General features: G+C 40.1%; 1 protein-coding gene across 1 annotated transcript in view; it reads right to left on the reverse strand.

Annotated features, from left to right (window-relative positions):
- Positions 1-18,780, reverse strand: part of ak9 (adenylate kinase 9) — a 76,456-nt gene that overhangs the window by 40,092 nt on the left and 17,584 nt on the right. The window contains exons 11-19 of the mRNA XM_042333189.1: positions 18,444-18,583; positions 17,991-18,171; positions 16,696-16,840; positions 15,600-15,701; positions 13,415-13,519; positions 11,950-12,078; positions 8,896-9,050; positions 3,220-3,376; positions 723-837 (exon numbers count right to left, since the gene is read on the reverse strand). Of these exons, the coding sequence (XP_042189123.1) occupies positions 723-837; positions 3,220-3,376; positions 8,896-9,050; positions 11,950-12,078; positions 13,415-13,519; positions 15,600-15,701; positions 16,696-16,840; positions 17,991-18,171; positions 18,444-18,583 (1,229 nt within the window). The remainder of the gene's footprint in view (positions 1-722; positions 838-3,219; positions 3,377-8,895; positions 9,051-11,949; positions 12,079-13,414; positions 13,520-15,599; positions 15,702-16,695; positions 16,841-17,990; positions 18,172-18,443; positions 18,584-18,780) is intronic.

Here is an 18,780-nt window from a genome sequence, read left to right on the forward strand (position 1 = left end):
GAAAGTTAGCCCTCATCCAGGACTTGATGTCTGACAGACATTCTATCAGGACAATAGTGGCCCTTGAGTCAAGGGTGGAGGCAGTCAGATAGAGTTGGGTGTCATCCGTGTACATGTGAAAGTTGACCCCACGTCTACAGATGATGTCAGCAAGAGGGAGCATGTACATGTTGAACAGAGGAGGACCAAGGACAGAGCCCTGAGGAACACTTACGGGGACTGGAGAAGAAGCCATTTGTGGAGACAAAGTGGACAGTGTGAGAGGTAAGATCTGAATCACTTAAGGACAGAACTATGAAGGTTGAGGTGAGAGGAGAAACGGTGGAGGATAATAGAGTGGTCAACGATATCAAAAGCAGCAGAGAGGTCAAGGAGGATGAGGAGACAGAGGGAGCCCTGGTCACAGATGTACAAAATGTCATTTGTCACTTTGACCAAGGCTGTTTCTACGCTGACCAATTTTATTTGGGGATTGCTCGCCAGGACACCAGGAGAAACTTGGAATGTCATGGGATCGTTAACATCCACTTTTTAATGACCAGGCAGACAGGACCTTGGTTTAACAGACATTTCTAAGATGCTCTCAAACAGTTGGTGGATAATTGAAGAATGGTCTTAGTAGATGCCAATCTCTGTAATTTTTTCTGAAGATGAGAACATTTAATGTTATAAGGCAGAGTGTCCATGCACAGTATTTATATAGTTTTAAATACTTTACTCACCTTATCTCCTCTTGTTCACGTTTCTTTCGATCTCGTTCTTCTTGAAGTCTTTGTAGAATCTTGGTATCAATATCAACTTTATTTAAATTGTACATTCTGGATAGGAGGAATTTTCCTGAGGACATTAATACAAGTATAAAGCATTAGAATTCCATTTTTGAATAGTTTGCATATCAATTGTATAACATTTAATTTCAAAATTCAACCTATGGTGTTTTTGGGTTACAGATGTATTTCCGTTATAAAATGTACGTTCCTCATCACTTCTTCTCTACCATTGGCAGCATGCCTTCAGCCACTATGCCCCAAAATTCTGGACCTCACTTCCTCAATCCCTCCACCTTGCCCCTTCTTTCCCCATCTTCATACCTCACCTGAAGACCTTGCTCTTCGACCATGCCTACGGTCACTTCCTCTCTCTCCCTGGCTCGATGTCAAACTCCACCACTATTAAGCACTCTGAGACACTACCCTGCATGACGCTATATGAATACAAGTTGTTGTTTAGATCCCTGTCGCTATCTTTTATTTGTGTCCTCTGGTAATGGACTCCAAACCAGTGGAAACAGCCTATTTGTGTTAACCTTATTGAACCCTTAACCGTCTCTTCTCTAATGGAAAAAGGCCCAACTTATTCAGTATATCCTGATAGTAGTAACCTGCCAGCCCTGGTATCATCCTTCTGCATGCAGAAACCTTAGTTCCATGTAGATCCCTGTAAAATAAAATGAGCAGGTTCCCGCGCATGTTTTGCACTCAAGTTTTTCCAGCTCCAATTTATTGTTTTTGAGACTGTCAGTGAATGCGGTGGAGCATAAGATTCATAAACACAAGCTGTTAAGGCCCTCCGTTGCTAGTCCAGCATAAGGTGTTTGTCTTATGGATTAGGACCAATATCAGTTGTTGTGAGATATAATAATAATAATCCTTGCATTTGATATAGCGCTTTTTACGTCTTCTAGACGTCCCAAAGCGCTTCACAGAAGACACTGTAAAGTGAATTGACTGTATATTTGTGGGCGAACGCGGCAGCCAATTGCGCACAGCAATGTCCCACAAACAGTTGTGGATTGAAATGACCAATTTATTATTGCTTTGTTTTTTGGAGGGATTATTATTAGGCGTGTGGAGCAAGGAAACTTGCCCAAGGTTTCGTCCTGCCTGGAATTGAACTCAGGTCTCTCACTTGCAAAGCGAGTGCTGAGCTACAGGACTCCACCATAAGGGCCTTACCTGGTGTGAAACTGTGATATTTGTGCTCCTTCAGATCCCACTAAATGTGGCATTTATCAAGGACAGTCGGATAGCGCACTTTGCATCCTGTCCAACTCACTGCATGGCCTGCCTCACAGTTAACATTTTAGAAATTTCAAAGTAGGCCCAAACATTATACTGTCTAATCTGAAAATGGATGGTAACAAACTGAATGCATAGGTATGACCAGAGTAAAGCAGTCAGAAGGAATGAAAGTCTCGTTGAGATTAGGAAGACATTTTAGGGAGGATTTTAATAATAATCTTTGCGTTTGGTATAGCGCCTTATCACATCTTTGAGACGACTCAAAGCGCTTCACAGAATATACTGTAAATTGTCTACACTGTGGGGCGAAATACGGCAGCTAATTGTACACAGTGTCCCACAAATCATGGATTGATGACCAACATTTTTAATTAACTTTAGAGAGAAGTATGAAATTTTAAAAGAGATTGAAAAAGTAAACCCAGAACAATACCTTTGGGACAGGATATTTCCTAACTCAGAGGGTAATTAATGCCCAGAATAGGTTGCCAGGAATCTGGATTCATTAAAAAATGATGTGATGGGAAGATGGTAGGGTGGATATTCTGGAATTATGAGAACAAATGAGCTAGAGGGCCTTTCTTCATTCAAACCAATCTTGTGAAGCAGCTGGTTTTCAAACTTCAAATATCAATTTGTACAAATTTTAAAGTTTAAAAAATGTTTCTGTTTTCCAACATCCTTTGTATTCACATTGTGTATGCGTTTAAAACTATGTAAAAGACTGTTTATAAACAACTATACACAGTAGGTATCAAAAAGTCAGTTGATGTAAAGCATTATTTGGGTAACAGGATCACACCTCCACAAATCAGATTGGGATTTATCTCAAGAATATAATCTTAAGCGAAATGGAATTCAATGGCTGAGCAGTATCTTTCCTTAACTCAAATGATCAGNAAAAAAAGAGTCTGGGCCTCAGGTATCCTCCTTCATCTTAAGTCATAGAAATGGTCTGTGTTTCTTTGCGGTGTTAAATAATGTTTGAGTTTTATATAGTATAAACAATTATACACATTAAGCGCTCTGAGACACTGCCTCAGGTGAAGGGTGTTGTTGTTGTTGTTATGTGGGAAAAGACAGGTATAAATGTGTTATTACTCTAATGCATTGTGTTGAAACTGAGGGCAACTGAGTAATCTTTTAAAATATCTTACATAATTTTATTACTAAAATAAATAGTAATTAATTCACTCACCTTCCTCCTCATTGTTATTTAAGAAGAAAATAGTATCAGGGCCAAAACCCAAGTGTAGCAAAGTTCTACATTCATCTATTGTTTGTGGAAAATTTTCCAGCACCCAGCCGCCTGCTTCAGGAGCTTGCGTGTTTGTTTTTTTACGTTCCTCAGAAATCTGTGAAACAGAAAATAAAGAACAAGATTTCACTACGGTTCTCCTGGTACCTGTATATTTTTCATTTTACACCAGTTGATGGAAGACAAATGTGATAGGAATTTTAAGACCAAAAGAGCCAATACCTTCGAATGGGATAATATAATAATAATAATCCTTGCTTTTGATATAGCGCTTTTCACGTCGGGAGGACGTCCCAAAGTGCTTCACAGAACACACTGTAAAGTGAATTGACTGTATATTTGTGGGCGAACGCGGCAGCCAATTGCGCACAGCAATGTCCCACAAACAGTCATGGATTGAAAATGACCAATTTATTATTTTTTGTTGTTTTGGAGGGATTATTATTAGGCGTGTGGAGTAAGGAAACTTGCCCAAGGCTTCGCCCTGCCTGGAATTGAACTCAGGTCTCTCGCTTGCAAAGCGAGTGCTCTAACCACTGAGCTACAGGACTCCACAATATGCATATGCATATGTTGATGAAAAACTAGATTTAGATCTCAAGGAATAACCACCAGAAGACGATCAAACTTTTACATCTTTTCATGATAATCACGATGCAATCAAGATGGGATGTAGCATGAAAAACTGCTACATGAACTAGCTTAGGCTATGATTTTAATCAAAGGGATACAAAATGTTAAAGCAGTAAATAACAGGTAGCTAGACTCCTTAATGAAGAGCAATTTGTAATTATGACATATTTTCCAGATACCAGCAGGACAGAGATGGGAAAGCCTGATTTTGGAAATGTCTCCTCTTAACCACATGGCTGTTAACTGGAACTTTTCTGGGTTGGTATACAGAATTTTCTTTGCCGATGAAGATTGAGATAGGAAAGGTGCAAGAACCTTGATTAAAGAATCTAGTGTGGGATTACCAGAATCACAACAACCAAAATAATCAGAATCAGTTTAGTGGAATCACCATCATCAATTCAGCTCAAATTTTCTGAAAAGCACCGTAGATCAAAAAAAATGAAGGCACAAACTAGAGACATATATGTTTTCATAAGAGAATACCCTCCAAACTCTATTCTGGCTTGTCTATGTTCTTAAGTTGTTTTGGACCTCTCTTGTCTTAAATGAACCTGGTATCTCTACTACTGCTGCAAAGATACATTCAAAAGTTCTGATAAGGCACAGTACACTCGATAGGTTACCCTAATTTGGCTCCATTTCAGATTTATTTTGTTGAGAAAAGATCCAAGATCTTGGAAGATGATGAAGACCTGCTGTATTGTAATCCAACCCAAAGTAGACAGCAACAATTGGGTCCATTCTTACTTACTTGCATCTCAACAACATGATAAGGCGCTATATCAAATGCAAGGATGATTATTATTATCATTGCAAACTTTGTGCATACCCTGAATGAAGAAGCCTTCAAGTGACTCCCCCACCCCCATTGATGTTCTTTCTCAATGTTGAGTTACAGCTGACTTCACAAGACACCACCTTCATAGCACACTAACTACTTATTTTTAAATACCTTCATGCCAATTATAAACAAAACTGTCCCTATAAGATTAACAAAAACAGAAGTCACTGAGAACACTCAGCAGGTCAGGCAGCACCTATGGAGAAAGGAAAGTGAGTCAACGTTTCGGATCTACGACCCTTCATCAGAACTGGGGCATGTTGGGAGGGAGAGGCTTTTAAGAACTAACAGAAAGGGGGGAGGCAGGGTCCACAACCCTTCGTCAGTTCGAGTTTGAGGCTGAAGAGTTTGTCAGTTCTGACGAAGGGTCGTGAACCCAAAATGTTGACTCACTTTACTTTCTCCATAGATTCTCCCTGACCTGCTGAGTGTTCCCAGCGACTTCTGTTTCTGTTTTCGAGTACTTGAAGAGAGAATCCAGCAGCTTGAGGAGGGAACCGAGTGAGGTGGAACAGAATGAGAGTTCTGTTCAGGAATTTGTTGAGAGTGGGAATTTGGTGCAAAGAGGGAAAGAAGTACATAATTATAAAATATATAATAGTTAAATTAAAATAATAAAACATGTCTGGAAATATGGTAGGACAGCTGAGACCAGTTGCATTCACAATGTGTGCCATGTGGGAACTCCAGGATGTGTTGTGTGCCCTGGACAAACACTTGTAGGAAGTGCCTCCGGCTGGTCGAGCTTGAGAACAGAGTTTCTGAGCTCGAGGAGAGGCTAGTGTCACTATATAGCATACGAGAGGCTGAAGAGTTCATGGATCGAACATTTCAGGAGATGGTCACCCCACAGCCACAGAGGGTTCAGAAGGAGAGTGAGTGGGTGACCACCTGGCATGGTAGGAAGAGGGTCAGACAATGCAGAAGTTCACTGAGAGCGTGGCACTCACAAACGGTTCTGTACTGAATACCGGTCAAGGTGATGACATCTCTGGGAAGGAGAGTCAAAAGCAAATGGATACACTGGGGAACACAGGGAAGAGTGTCAATGCAATTGTCATTGGGGACACAATGGTGAAAGATATTTCTGCAATCAAAGACATGACTCTCGCATGGTATGTTGCCTCCCTGAAGACATCTCCTTGAAGACATCACGGAACGGGTGCAAAACATTCTACAGAGGGAAGGGGAACATGTTGGAATCCATGACATACAGGNAAAAAAGGGCTGTGTTCCTACAGGGAGAGTATCAGAAGCTAGGGAAAAACCTAAAGAGTAGGACTTGAAAGGTGGTGATCTCTGGATTACTCACAGTGCCTTGTGCAAGTGAGTATCAAAACAGCAGGTTGAAACACATGAATGCATGGCTGGAGAAATGGTGTAGAAAGGAAGGCTTCAGATTCTTGGATCATTGGGACCAGTTCTGGGGCAGGTGGGTCCTGTACAAGGTGGATGGGTTAACCCTCAGCAGGGCTGGGATCAATGTCCTCACAGGTTAACTAGTGCTGTGGGGAAGGGTTTAAACAATTTTTGAGGGGGGAAGGGAATCAGGATGTAGCATTAGAGAGGACAAACAAGTTACATAGAGAGCTGAGTGAGATGAATAGCAATGTAATAAGGAGTGATCCAGAAAAAGGAGGGATTCGACAGGGGAGAAATGCAGAACAGACTAAGTCGTTCTTGGAGTGTATGTGAGTGTGACAAATAAGATTGATGAGCTACAGGCTCAAGTTTGCTACATGGGGTTATGATGTAGTGGTAATAACGGAGACCTGGCTCAAACAAGGGCAGGAATGGGAGCTGAATATTCCTGGCTACAGTGTATTCAGCAGGGATTGGCAAGGAAAAAAAGGAAGGGGGTGGTGACAATATTGATTAAAGACACGGTTACGGCCCTGGAAAGGGACGATGTGCCAGAGGGTCCAAAAACAGAATTTATTTGGTTAGAGTTAAGGAGCACAAAAGGTGCTGTTACTCTGTTAGGTGTATACTATAGACCATCAAATAGTGGGAAGGAGATAGGCGAGCAAATCTGCAAGCAGATTTCAGAAAGATGCAAAACCAATAGAGTAGTCATAATGGGGGACTTCAATTATCATAGACTGGCAAAATAACAGTGTAAAGGGCAAAGAGGGGGAAGAATTCCTGAAATGTGTGCACAATAACTTTCTGGATCTGTATATTTCCAGCCCAATGAGGAAGGAAGCAGTGCTGGATCTAGTTCTGGGGAATGAAGAGGAGCAGGTTTCAGTAGGAGAGTATCTGGACAACAGTGATCACAACATCATTGGGTGTAGAGTACTTATGGAAAGGGACAAGGAACAATCAAAGGTGAAGATACTCAACTGGACGAGGGCTAATTTCAATGAGTTAAAAAGGGACCTAGCCAAGGTGGACTGGAAAGAAAGATTGGCAGCTAAAACAGATAACGAGCAATGGGAAGCCTTCAAGGAGGAGATAGTTAGGGGACAGAACAAATACAATCCCACACAGGGGAAAGAATAGGGCATTCAAACCTCCCTGAATGAATAAGGAAATTGGGATTAAAATATAACAGAAAAAGGAGACTTATGATAAATATCAGGTCCAAAATACAGAAGATAATAAGAGACTTGTAAGCAAAATAGAAGCCCATGGTATTAAAGGGACAGTGGCAGCATCGATACAGAACTGGCTGGGAGACAGAAAGCATAGAGTGGTGGTAAACAGTTGCTTTTCTAACTGGAGGGAAGTGTGCAGTGGTGTCCCCCAGGGGTCAGTATTGTGACCACTGCTGTCTTTGATCTATATAAATGACCTGGACTTGGGTACAGGGAGTACAATTTCGAAGTTTCCAGGTGATACTAAGTTAAGAAAAGTATTAAATAGTGAGGAGGATAGTAACAGACTGCAAATGGACATAGACAGACTGGTGAAATGGGCAGACACATGGCAGATGAAGTTTAATGGGGAGAAATACGAAGTGATGCATTTTGGCAGGAAGAATGAGGAGAGGCAATATAAGCTAAAAGGTAGAATCTTAAAGGGGGTGAAGGAACAGAGAGACCTGGGGTTCATATAAGTAAATCTTTGAAGGTGGCAGTACAGGTAGATAAAGCTGTTAAAAAAGCACATGGGATACTAGACTTTATAAATAGGGGCATAGAATACAAAAGTCAGGAAGTTATGATGAACCTTTATAAAACACTGGTTATGCCTCAGCGAGAGACTGTGTTCAGTTCTGGACACCACACTTTAGGAAGGATGTCAAGGCATTGGGCAGGGTGCAAAGGAGATTTACCAGGAGTGAGGGACTTCAGTTATCAGGAGAGGCTACAGAAGCAAGGATTATTTTCCTTGGAGCAGAGAAGGTTAAGAGGAGACTTAATAGAAGTTACAAAATTATGAGGGGATTCGATAGAGTGAACAAGGAGAAACTATTTCCACTGGCGGGTGGGTCGGTAACCCGAGGACATGATTTAAAATAGTTGTTAAAAGAAACAGAGGAGAGGTGAGGAGAAAACTTTTCACACAGCGAGTTGTTCGGATCTGGGATGCATTGCCTGAAGGGGTGGTGGAAGCCAATTCGATAACAACTTTTAAGAGAGAAGTAGATAATTATTTGGGGAGGACAAGTTTACAGGGCTATGGAGAGAGAGCGGGGAAGTGGGATTGAATTGGATAGTTCTTTTCAAAGAGCCGGCAGGGTGGGCCGAGTGGCCTCCTTCTATGCTGTGTAATTCTATGATTGCAGCATCTGCTACCATAAAGCTACCATATGTCTTGTTCAACCTTTTCCATTTCTCACATTTTGGGGAATATTGGTTCAGTAGAACTTGGGATCCATAAAATCCCAACCTAAAGTGAGGAGCAACCTAAAATCCCAAACTAAAATGTGTAGCCGGCTGGCCGATTTGCGGCAATGGGGTATGCTGGCTCCCGCACTAAAAGTAAAAATGGCCAATTCAATGTCATCATCAACATGACCACCATGATGCTGGCAACGATCTATGAGCCAGAATTCTCCTCTACTGACACATGGCAATCGAGCAGGTTTTCTGTGTGTTTTTGTGCAGTGAATGGAGTCTACATTGCAACTGTGTTACAATCAAATCCATACTATAAGTGTATGCTTCAGCAATGTCAATATTATGTTTTACCTCTGATATAGCTTTTTCCAATACTTCAGTGTAGGTATCAGTTGGAAACACAATAGGAATTAGCAATGCAGCTTGGATAGCTTCTTCCACTATTTCTTGTACCCGAGAGTCATCCTCAAACACCTCTGGTACTATTATATTTGCTTTTATAGCTTCTAAATAACAAAACAAATTGTACATATTAGTTGATTCTAGTATGCAATATAGGTTATTATTGAAATCCTTTTTTTTAGGTATATGTTCTATATTCAAATATACAGAATGGTTGGGCATTACAGCGACTGCCCCTTCAACAAGACCTTTTATTATCTATAATACTCGGTACTGTTGTTGATTCTATCAACAGCAAGGAAAAGAGAAGCAAAAATAATGATGTAATTTAGAGGTGAAAGAAGTTAGCAAAGATTCAGATCTTCAAACATAAAGGAAATTTAAAGGAATTTAAAAATTTAGGAGGAATTACTTCATGCAGAGGATATTGAGATTGTGGAACTTGCTGCCTACTAGAGCAGTGGTTGACTCAGATAGTGTAGATGCATTCAAGGGGAGGTTACCCCTTGCTAGGAATTAGCAATGCAGGAAGATTGGAATAGAAAGGTGTGGGATGCAGTAAAGAACAGTGGGGAATCATGGACAAGTTGGCTCAGTGGCATGTTGCCATGCTTTACATTCTGTGTAAATGTTTGGAAGTGAGGTGTAATGAGTATTGTATGTTGCATTTTGGCTCTTGTTGGGAATAGTAGCAGATATAAATAGTGGAGTTATGAAGATGGATAAATATTCTTGAGTTTTACCTAAATTACCACATGAATCACATATTTTCACCAGAACATTAAATGGGAAGAGTTGCGTCCTTGATGATATGAAAACAGTGGAGATCCCTATAATCATCAACTTATTCTCTAAACATAAGATGTATGGCTCAAAATAACAAAGGCATAAAAGAGGGACAAATTAAAAACATTTAGAGGAGTTTGGAAGATTTACAGAGATTCATCTGTAGGACCTGCATTCAAGACTGATGTGTAGAAAGTACAGTAAAACTTGCATAAGTCTGTCTGATCTGTATAAATTATATAATCTCCTAAATTGTACATCTTCCCAAATCTCATTCAAGAGTTTATATTCTTTGCAAGTTTGATATAACTCATACTTTGCATAAATCATATTAAATGTGTAGTCACAACTAATTTGGCCTATGTTAGGTTTACTGTATTGCATCCAAGTTTGCTAATGACACTAAATTGGTGGATTATACAACATTTCAGCAATGGAACATTGATAACTAGAAAAGTGGTTGGGTGTAATTTAATGTAATTTAACCTTGATAAATCTGAATTTATTTATATAATATAACCTTGATAAATAATATTCAGAAAAGGAATACGAAGTGGAATGATAATCTGAAGGATAAAAGTGGAGGGGAGGATCTGAGGGATGTGGAAGTGAAAATACTACAAAAATGACTAAAACTGGGGTGACAACTGCAAAAGGCTATCAAGAAAGCGAATTAGTTCTTGAATTTATAAATGTTGGAATTGTAAAGGAAACCGGGTGGCTGCAGTTAAGAGTATTAGGCTCCCTATTGCAGGAAAGATGTCATAAAAACAATTTACATTTGTATAGAGTCTTTCATGTCAGGAGGATATCCCAAGATGCTGGACAGTCGAGGAGATAAGGATGGAGGAATGCGAGGATGATATCAGGTATGACAAAATATAAGTAGGAAGAAAGGTTAGCAAAATGTTTTTACACACTGGAGTAGAGGACATTAAGTGCACAGAGGTGTTTAAAAGACTGAAGGAACAAAGTAAATCGGAAAATATTATATCCTATACTTAGGAAATCAGTGACAAATGAGCATGGTCTCAGGATAGTTCTAGAGAAATTCAGGGACAAGGTTAGAGGGAATTTGTTCACTCAGAGGATTGCTGTAGTGTTTCCTGACCAGAAATAGCCTAAGGCCTCATTCTTTGCTGAAATGTCTACTTATATATAACAATCCTTGCATTTGGTAAAGTACTTTAGTATATCATTAAGACTTCTCAAAGTGTTCCATAGGATTTTACTGTAAAGTGTAGTGATTGTATTTCCTTATTTATTGCACCCCCAAGCTCTCCCCCACCTTTATCCCCGACATATCCACCCTCCTATCTTCCCTCTCCCTCTGCTCAGAACGCCTCCTCATCCTAAGCAACTTCAACCTTCACTTCACTCCTCCACTCTATCTCTGCTGACTTCTCCTCTATCTCCTCCCACAAATTCTCCCTCCACATCCATTCCTCCACCCACGTCCGCGGTCGCCCCCTCGACCTGGTGATCACTCGGGGCGTCACTGTCTCGGACTTCATCATCATCATCAACAAAGCGATCTCGGACCATCACTTCATCTCCCTTAACTTCTCAATCCCTCTCCCCACCACCACCCAACCCACCTCCATCTCCTACCGCCCTGGAAAAAATCTCCCCCCAACCCTCCCTCTCGGCTGCCTTTGAGTCATCTGATCTCCTTCCCCTCTGGGCTTCCTTCCACAATGACTATCCTCCTTAGTCACTCTTCTCCACAGCTCCCTCTCCTCCACTCTTGATTCCCTTACTCCCCTCTCTTCCTGAACTGTCTCCTACTCACGTAAGTCACCATGGTACACCAGCAATCTCTGCTCCCTTAAAGCACAGATGCATAACGCTGAACGCACCTGGCTTAAATCAAACTTAACGGTACATCGGCAGATTTGGCTGGATCTTATCAAATCCTACTGCTCTGCCCTCGCCTCCACTAAATCATCATTCTACTTCAAGACAATCTTGGAGGCCAAGGACAATCCCAGGCTCCTCTTCAACCGGCTCCTCTGCCCACCCTCTCACGCCTCGCCCATCCTCACCTCCAATGCCAATTGCGAGGTGATGCTGGACTTTCTCGAATCAAAAGTTGAGGAGATCCGCTCAGCAGCCTCTGCTTTTCCATCAACCCCATCTCCTCCTCCCACCCTGGCCCCTACCCATCCCTCCTTCCCTAACATTCAATGAATTGTTTAATCTGAAAGATTTCATTACCTATCTCTTGAAGTGATGGTTTATATGGTTTCTTTTGCACTTGCTGATCTTCACTAATTTCCTCTTCTGCACCTTTTGCTTCTGCGTCTTGACCTTCAACAGCTTCACCTTCAACAGCTTCAATGGCTTCTAAATCATAAAAATAAATGTTTCTTAAATTGAGACACACATATAAAGGAACAATCTCTTGAACTAACCTCTTAAAAGGCCATTTAAGAGTGAAATCAGAAAGCATTTTTTCCATTCAAAGGGTGGTAGAAATCTGGAATTCTCTCCCCCAAAAGGCCGTGGATGCTGGATCAATCCACACCTTCAAGAGTGAGGTTGATAGATTTATTAAGGGATATGGGAAGAAAGTGAGAAACTGGAATTGAAAGGAGGTACAGATCAGCCATGATCTAATTAAATGGCGGAACAGGCTCGAAAGGCTGAATGGCCTATTCCTGTTCCTACATTTCTATGTAACCAACCAACTAACTAATTCCCGTGAATGTCTCCTCACCGCTCCTGTACTGAAACTTTTTGTGTTAAGAACCAGTGCGTAACTTCAATTTGATTCTCAGCTGTCCTTCATGCCCCACATTTGTTTCCTGACCTTCTCTCACTACAATGCTGTCAAAGCCCCCAATCACGCCTTTGTCACCTTGCGTCTTGATTTCTCAATGCACTCCTTGCTGGTTTCCCCAATTCCATCATTGATAAAGTCTAGCTAATACAAGACTCTGCACCCTTATTCTCAACTGTCCCAAACTCTGCATGCCCATCATCCCAACCTTTACCAGGCTTCACTGGCTCCCTGTCTCCAAAGAGATGAACTTCAAGTAATTCACCTTCACATACAAATCTCTTTGTTTCCTTGTACCGCCCCTACTTGTCTGACCTATTAGAACCACTCCTCTGCCCAAATCCTTCACTCAGCTAACACAGGCCCGTTGTTAGTTCCCTGAGCCCTCTGCACCACCATTAGTGGCTGTACCTTTAGACACTACGACCATAATATGTGGCACCCCCTGCAGTGTTATAAATGGACATAATTACTGATCAGCAATTCTGCATTCACTGCACATATACACAAAAAGCCAGCCAACATACTACAAATTGAGTATGTAGTAGACATACATATTAAGAAATCTCAATGACATGATAAGGCACTATATCAATGGCAAGGATTATTATTAATATTATTAAAGTATCTGATTTCTAATCACTGGGTCATTGTTGATGACACTTCCTGTGCATGCACAGTGCGCAGAACGTCATGTCAGTGACAACCCAATGACCCAGAGTTGTCTTTTTTTAAGGGTATGAGAAACAAATTGGTTGGCTTTCAAGATTCACAAGCTGAAGGGCATTATAAAGGGCTTCCACTGTCGTTTGAAAAAAATCATTCAAAATCCACAAAAAGAGTGAATTTTAACCTTATTACACCTTATTAATACAGAAAAACAGAGATAAAACCCATTACCTATGTCAGATGGTGTTAATTCTCCTTCTGTCTTCTGTATTTGCTGCTCTTCTGCAACATTATGCTTCTCGACGGTTTTTGACTGACTGTCTTGTTCTTCAACTTCTAAATTGAATTGAAAAGTTACAGTTAGACATAAGGATTAGGCAACTTTGATTTTTGTTATAAAAAACAAAATGCATTAAAAAACATTGTGTCTGACACATGCAGAAATCCATTACCATGCTTAAGAATATCCATATTAGAATCAGAGTTTTTCAAGTGTATGTTACCTGCATCTGGAAATGTCACTGTGTCTGTAATGGAGGGACACACATTGCTTACTTAACAATGGATAGTACAAGTTGGTGAGAACCAAGACTTGGGGCTCTCAAAAGAGTGTGCACTGGGAACTGCTAGAATTTAACCAACTAAAACCAAACAGCCTGACATTGAGAGCACTGCTTAGTAAGGTTCCTGTTGCTTTTCCAGCAAGGATCACTCCACCCTTCAATACTCTGGCTGTGGAGTTAACAGGAACTAAGTGGAAACAATCCCTACCTCCAGTCACTTGTCTGTATCTCTAAATACTGCTGAGAAGCTAGATAGTGGTATTTGTCAACAGTGCCTTGGAGGCCCCATCTGGATCAGGACCAGACAACAGAGACCTCCACCGAGGGTTGACTCGATTTTAACATTCCATTGCCAACCATGTCACCTTGAACCCAGCTAAGCCGATGGAGAAACTCACCACACATCTTTCTTCCTTAGGAATGATATGAGAAGTGGTCATGAGGTTTTTATAAACTTTCAGTTAATTTAAATTTATACCACAAATTTGGAGCACTGGTTTAAATTAAAATTATATTTTTATTCATTTTCCAGAAAATTTGATAATATTAACCAAGTGTTGTTCCTAGCATGGTCTGCATCAGGCTTCATAATAAATAATTATGAAGTATTTGATTGTATTTGATACAGTGCCTTATCACAATAATAATAATAATAACTAGATAGTATGGTTGCATATATCAAGTCCTCTTCTTGTTTTCATTATCCAACCATGAATTAGTTTTGTTTCTGCTCTCTTTAACATTCTATTGCTGACTTGTGGCGGGATATATTTATATTGGTATATTTAACGATCCTCTGAGACTTTGCTTAAGTAGCCTTTCTTCATTAACGAGTCTTGATACTGAGTGCCGGCAAGCTATGTGAGCTATCACAGTTGATCCAGTTTCCATATTCACTGAATGTATCTACTTTACATCAAGGGTTACTGGGTAGCAATCAGAGCAACAACAACAAATTACATTTGTATAGCGCCTTTCGCATCAGGAGGACGTCCCAAGGGGCTGGATAGTCAGGGATCCGGACCTGAGCTGGTGGTTGGGATCAGGAGGGGTGGAGGACAGGGAGGGTAAGAGTAGGAGGGTGTTCGAAGGCACAGTCGAAGAGGAGGGTCTTAAGAAGGTCTTGAACGAGGAAAAGGAGGTTTGAGGCGGATGGTCTGTGGGATGGAGTTCCAGAGGGTGTGGGCAGAGAGGCTGAAGGCCCATCCGACACAGAGGTAAGGAGAGCAAGGCCATTGAGGGCTTTGAGGGTGAGAACCGGGATCTTGAACTGTATCCTCTGAGTGATGGGAAGCCAGTGGAGTTGGGCAAGGATTCGGATGATAGGGTCACGGAGCCTGGTGCAGGAGAGGACACAGACTGCAGAGTTCTGGATGATCTGCAGCAAACTCCCTGCTTGTCGACCTCCCCAACTCCTCCCTCCACAGGCTGCAGAGTTCTGGATGATCTGCAGCCTGTGGAGGGAGGAGTTGGGGAGGTCGACAAGCAGGGAGTTTGCGTAGTCAAGCCTGGATATGATGAACGTGTGGGATGAGGGTCTCAGCGGCCTGTGGTGGAAGACAGCGGCGAACTGGGCAATGTTGCGGAGGTGGGGAAAGCCGGAGAGGGTCATGGCACAGACGTGGAGGATAAAGGACTGTTGAGGGTCGAACAGGATGCCGAGGTTCCGTACTCGCTCCCCTGCTCCCATTCTAATTCAACCAGTTTTCCAGTTCTTGGTGCAAACGGGTGCCACTCTCCTCCAGCTCCTGTTGTTACTGAGCCTAACTCCACTGTGAGTGGGTTGACTCAGGATCTAAAATTTTTCCCGGGTCCCTCACAAATCCTGGTAGGCACCTCAACAAAAACTTCACCTTTACTCTCAGCTTCTATCTGGTCTACTTCAGTTTCATCTTCTTCAGGTATATCCAGATTCAAGAGAGCTTCGTCTCGAATTGCTTGAGTTTCCAATTCAGCTAGAAAGATGTATGGAGTGAGAATTTTTAACTATTGTAAAATGAGGCTGCAGACAAGGATTATTATAATTTTCTTAAACAAAAGGATTATAATAATAAAATAATCTTGCATTGGTTTTACTTATCAAAAAAATTGAAAAACTGAGGCTGTTTTCTCCATAGGTTAAAGGAGACCCGATAATGATAATAATAATAATAATAATTATCCTTGCATGGGAGGGTTTTAAAATTATAAGGGGATTTTGCCATTCATAAATCCTGTCTAACTAACTGTCTCTAATCAGTTTTTAATTTCCAAATGCTTATCAATTTTTTCTCATATAACAGACTCCCAATATTTTCCTACCATTCAGGCGAGACTAACTAGCCTACAATATTTATCCAGCTTCTTTTTGTAGGAGTTAACTAACATAGCAGCAACAACAAAAACAACAACTTGCACTTATATAGCACCCCTCACGCAGGGTAGAGTCCCAGAGCCCTTCCCTTGATTATTATTACTATCATTCCACTGCTCATGAATGGACTGTCACATCTATTCAGAATTCACAATATTAATCAATCTGAGGCTCCACTGTGCACCAGCTGAAGCCGTACAGTATGTGGGAATGGAACAGCAACTACTTGTGCTGTTGGTCATTACACAAGCTATATATATTGACACATTACTACAGCCTTTGAGCTATTTTTGACAAATTCTGTATGCATTCACAAAATATACTTAGTTACTATTTGTTATATTATAGTTTTTTATTACTCATCTCAACTGAAGCTATACTTTGCTATTTAATAAAATAAAATTTCTTCAAATTACTGCAGTTGAAAGACATTAAAGAATTAAAATGTTAAGAGTAAAACAAACATAATAACAACAATTTGCATTCATATAGTGCTCTTCACACAGAATAAAACAAAGATATCCAATTACTAAAAATCTAAATGTTTTTAACATATTAAAAACAGGATTAAAGAAATCATTTTAGAAACAAATTACCTATTCCTTGTTCCAACAATTCTTGTTCCAATTTCAATTTAATGCTGACTATTGCTGATTCCGTCGCCTCTCTCTGAACCTTTTCAATTGTTTTTTCCTTCTGTTCTACTATTTTTGGCTGAATAAGTTTGGACATGTCTAGAACCTGAGTGTGAAATATATATAAACTTTACTTAAAACAGTTAGTATCTCCACCGAAAGCATTGATTGAACTCTAAAACTCACAGAAATATTCCTTTGCACAAAGTGAAGAATTTACAATAACTCAGCCCCCAGCTTTTAAAACATTTCAAAGCTTAAAGACCTACTATAGCAATTATCTTCATCAGTTGAAAAAAAATCATCCTCTCCAAATGTCCACTTTTTTTACATCTCTAATCTTAATACTCTACATTAAACAAAACACTTAAACAACAGAAAACACTTCAACTTAAAAAATACAAGTTAAGAAATCAATTTAATGTTATTTTGCTTCATTCATAGTGTGATAGTGAAACGCACAGCCTGAAGCAGTTGTTGAATCAGATACGCATTCAAGAGAAAGGTAGACCTTCACATAGGGAGAGGGGAATAGAAGAATATGGTAGGGAACAAAGGAATAGGTGTAGACTTGTGTGGAGTATAAATACCGACACTGACTGGTTGTGCCAAATGGCCTGTTTCCAGGCTGTTTATTCTGTAACATTTCATAAACTCACCACACTCTGCTCAGGTTGCAAACCCACCCAAAACAATTCACACCTCCTCTACTTTCTGCATGACATGGGAAGTGGAGGAGCACTGTGTTTGTCATGAGATGTAATTCCTGGTTGATTTAAAATTCTAAATTGCTTTGCAAGGGAGTATGGAAGCAAAATGGCAGCCTTAAATTCAAAGATGACAACACAAAACTTTTACTAAGGCTATGAAATAACATCCATTTTTTCCCACAGACTTGTACAGTATCAGGGACAGAGAAAGTCATCACATTTATTACCAACATTGCATAATAGCAGTTTTCAAATTCTTAATCTATAAAATCATTTCATCTTAACATAAAATTGTGAGAAATTCTTTAAGTCAGTCTTAATTTCAAAACCAGTTTTACATAGTATTTAAATACTATGTAAAACTGGTTTTGAAATTAAATATTAAATATTTATTTAAATACTATGTAAAATACTAGAAACAGATAGCAAATTAAGACTGAATGACTGTGACATGTTAAAATTTAAGGCAAAATAGCCTTACAGGCTAAAACAAGGTGAAATTTTGGGACATATATCCCATGAAACCGAGCTTTACAATCATTTTACCTTTCCGTCATATTTCTGAGCAATTAGATGGGCGAGAGTGGTCTTCCCTGAAGACGGTGGACCTAAAACTAAAACTTTACAAGGTGGACGAGGTTGTGGAGCGCTAAGATATGGACGAGGGTTGGTGAGAAATGCCTGTAGTGCGTCTTCAGTTGAAAGCACGTACATTTTATCCAAAAATCTATACGGTAGAAAAATTGCAAAAGAATTTAAATATTCTTGAAGCTTAAACATTCCAAACAAACATCTAGTATTCATAACAATTACAAGAAATTAAGATTGCAGCAATCCACAAAGCTAAATCATTTTCTATATACACAGATCAAAATACAATTGTGAATTGGTTAACTTCATGAAGTTGGCAGAAAACATTGTTTTGAAAATAGCTTCTAAAATTTTAAAAACTATGTAATAGTCAGACATTGTACAATGGGAATTTTATTAAACGTATACCTAACAGCAAATTGTGATTTTCCCATCACGACGTTGCCTTGAGATAAAGCAACAGGACAGGCTCGACCCCATTTGCTTCTGCGCCAGCGGTATCTAGGTGCTACACGTTGCATTGCTGAAAGGCCTCTGAACAGATCATCCTGTTTAGGAATAGTTAAGAAGCAGAATAATGTTAATTATATGGTTACAGCATTCCTCGATTCAGATGAAAACAGAGGAAGTACATTCTGTAGAAATGCATTCCCAGTGGAAAGACTGCTTAAAAGACTACTCACCAGAAGTCAACCAATTTAGGCTGACGATTTTCATCAATTGAAACATTTAAGAAAGAGGTAGA

Source organism: Callorhinchus milii, unplaced genomic scaffold (genome assembly GCF_018977255.1).
Source record: "Callorhinchus milii isolate IMCB2004 unplaced genomic scaffold, IMCB_Cmil_1.0 Scaffold3, whole genome shotgun sequence".
Classification (NCBI taxonomy): Eukaryota; Metazoa; Chordata; class Chondrichthyes; order Chimaeriformes; family Callorhinchidae; genus Callorhinchus; species Callorhinchus milii.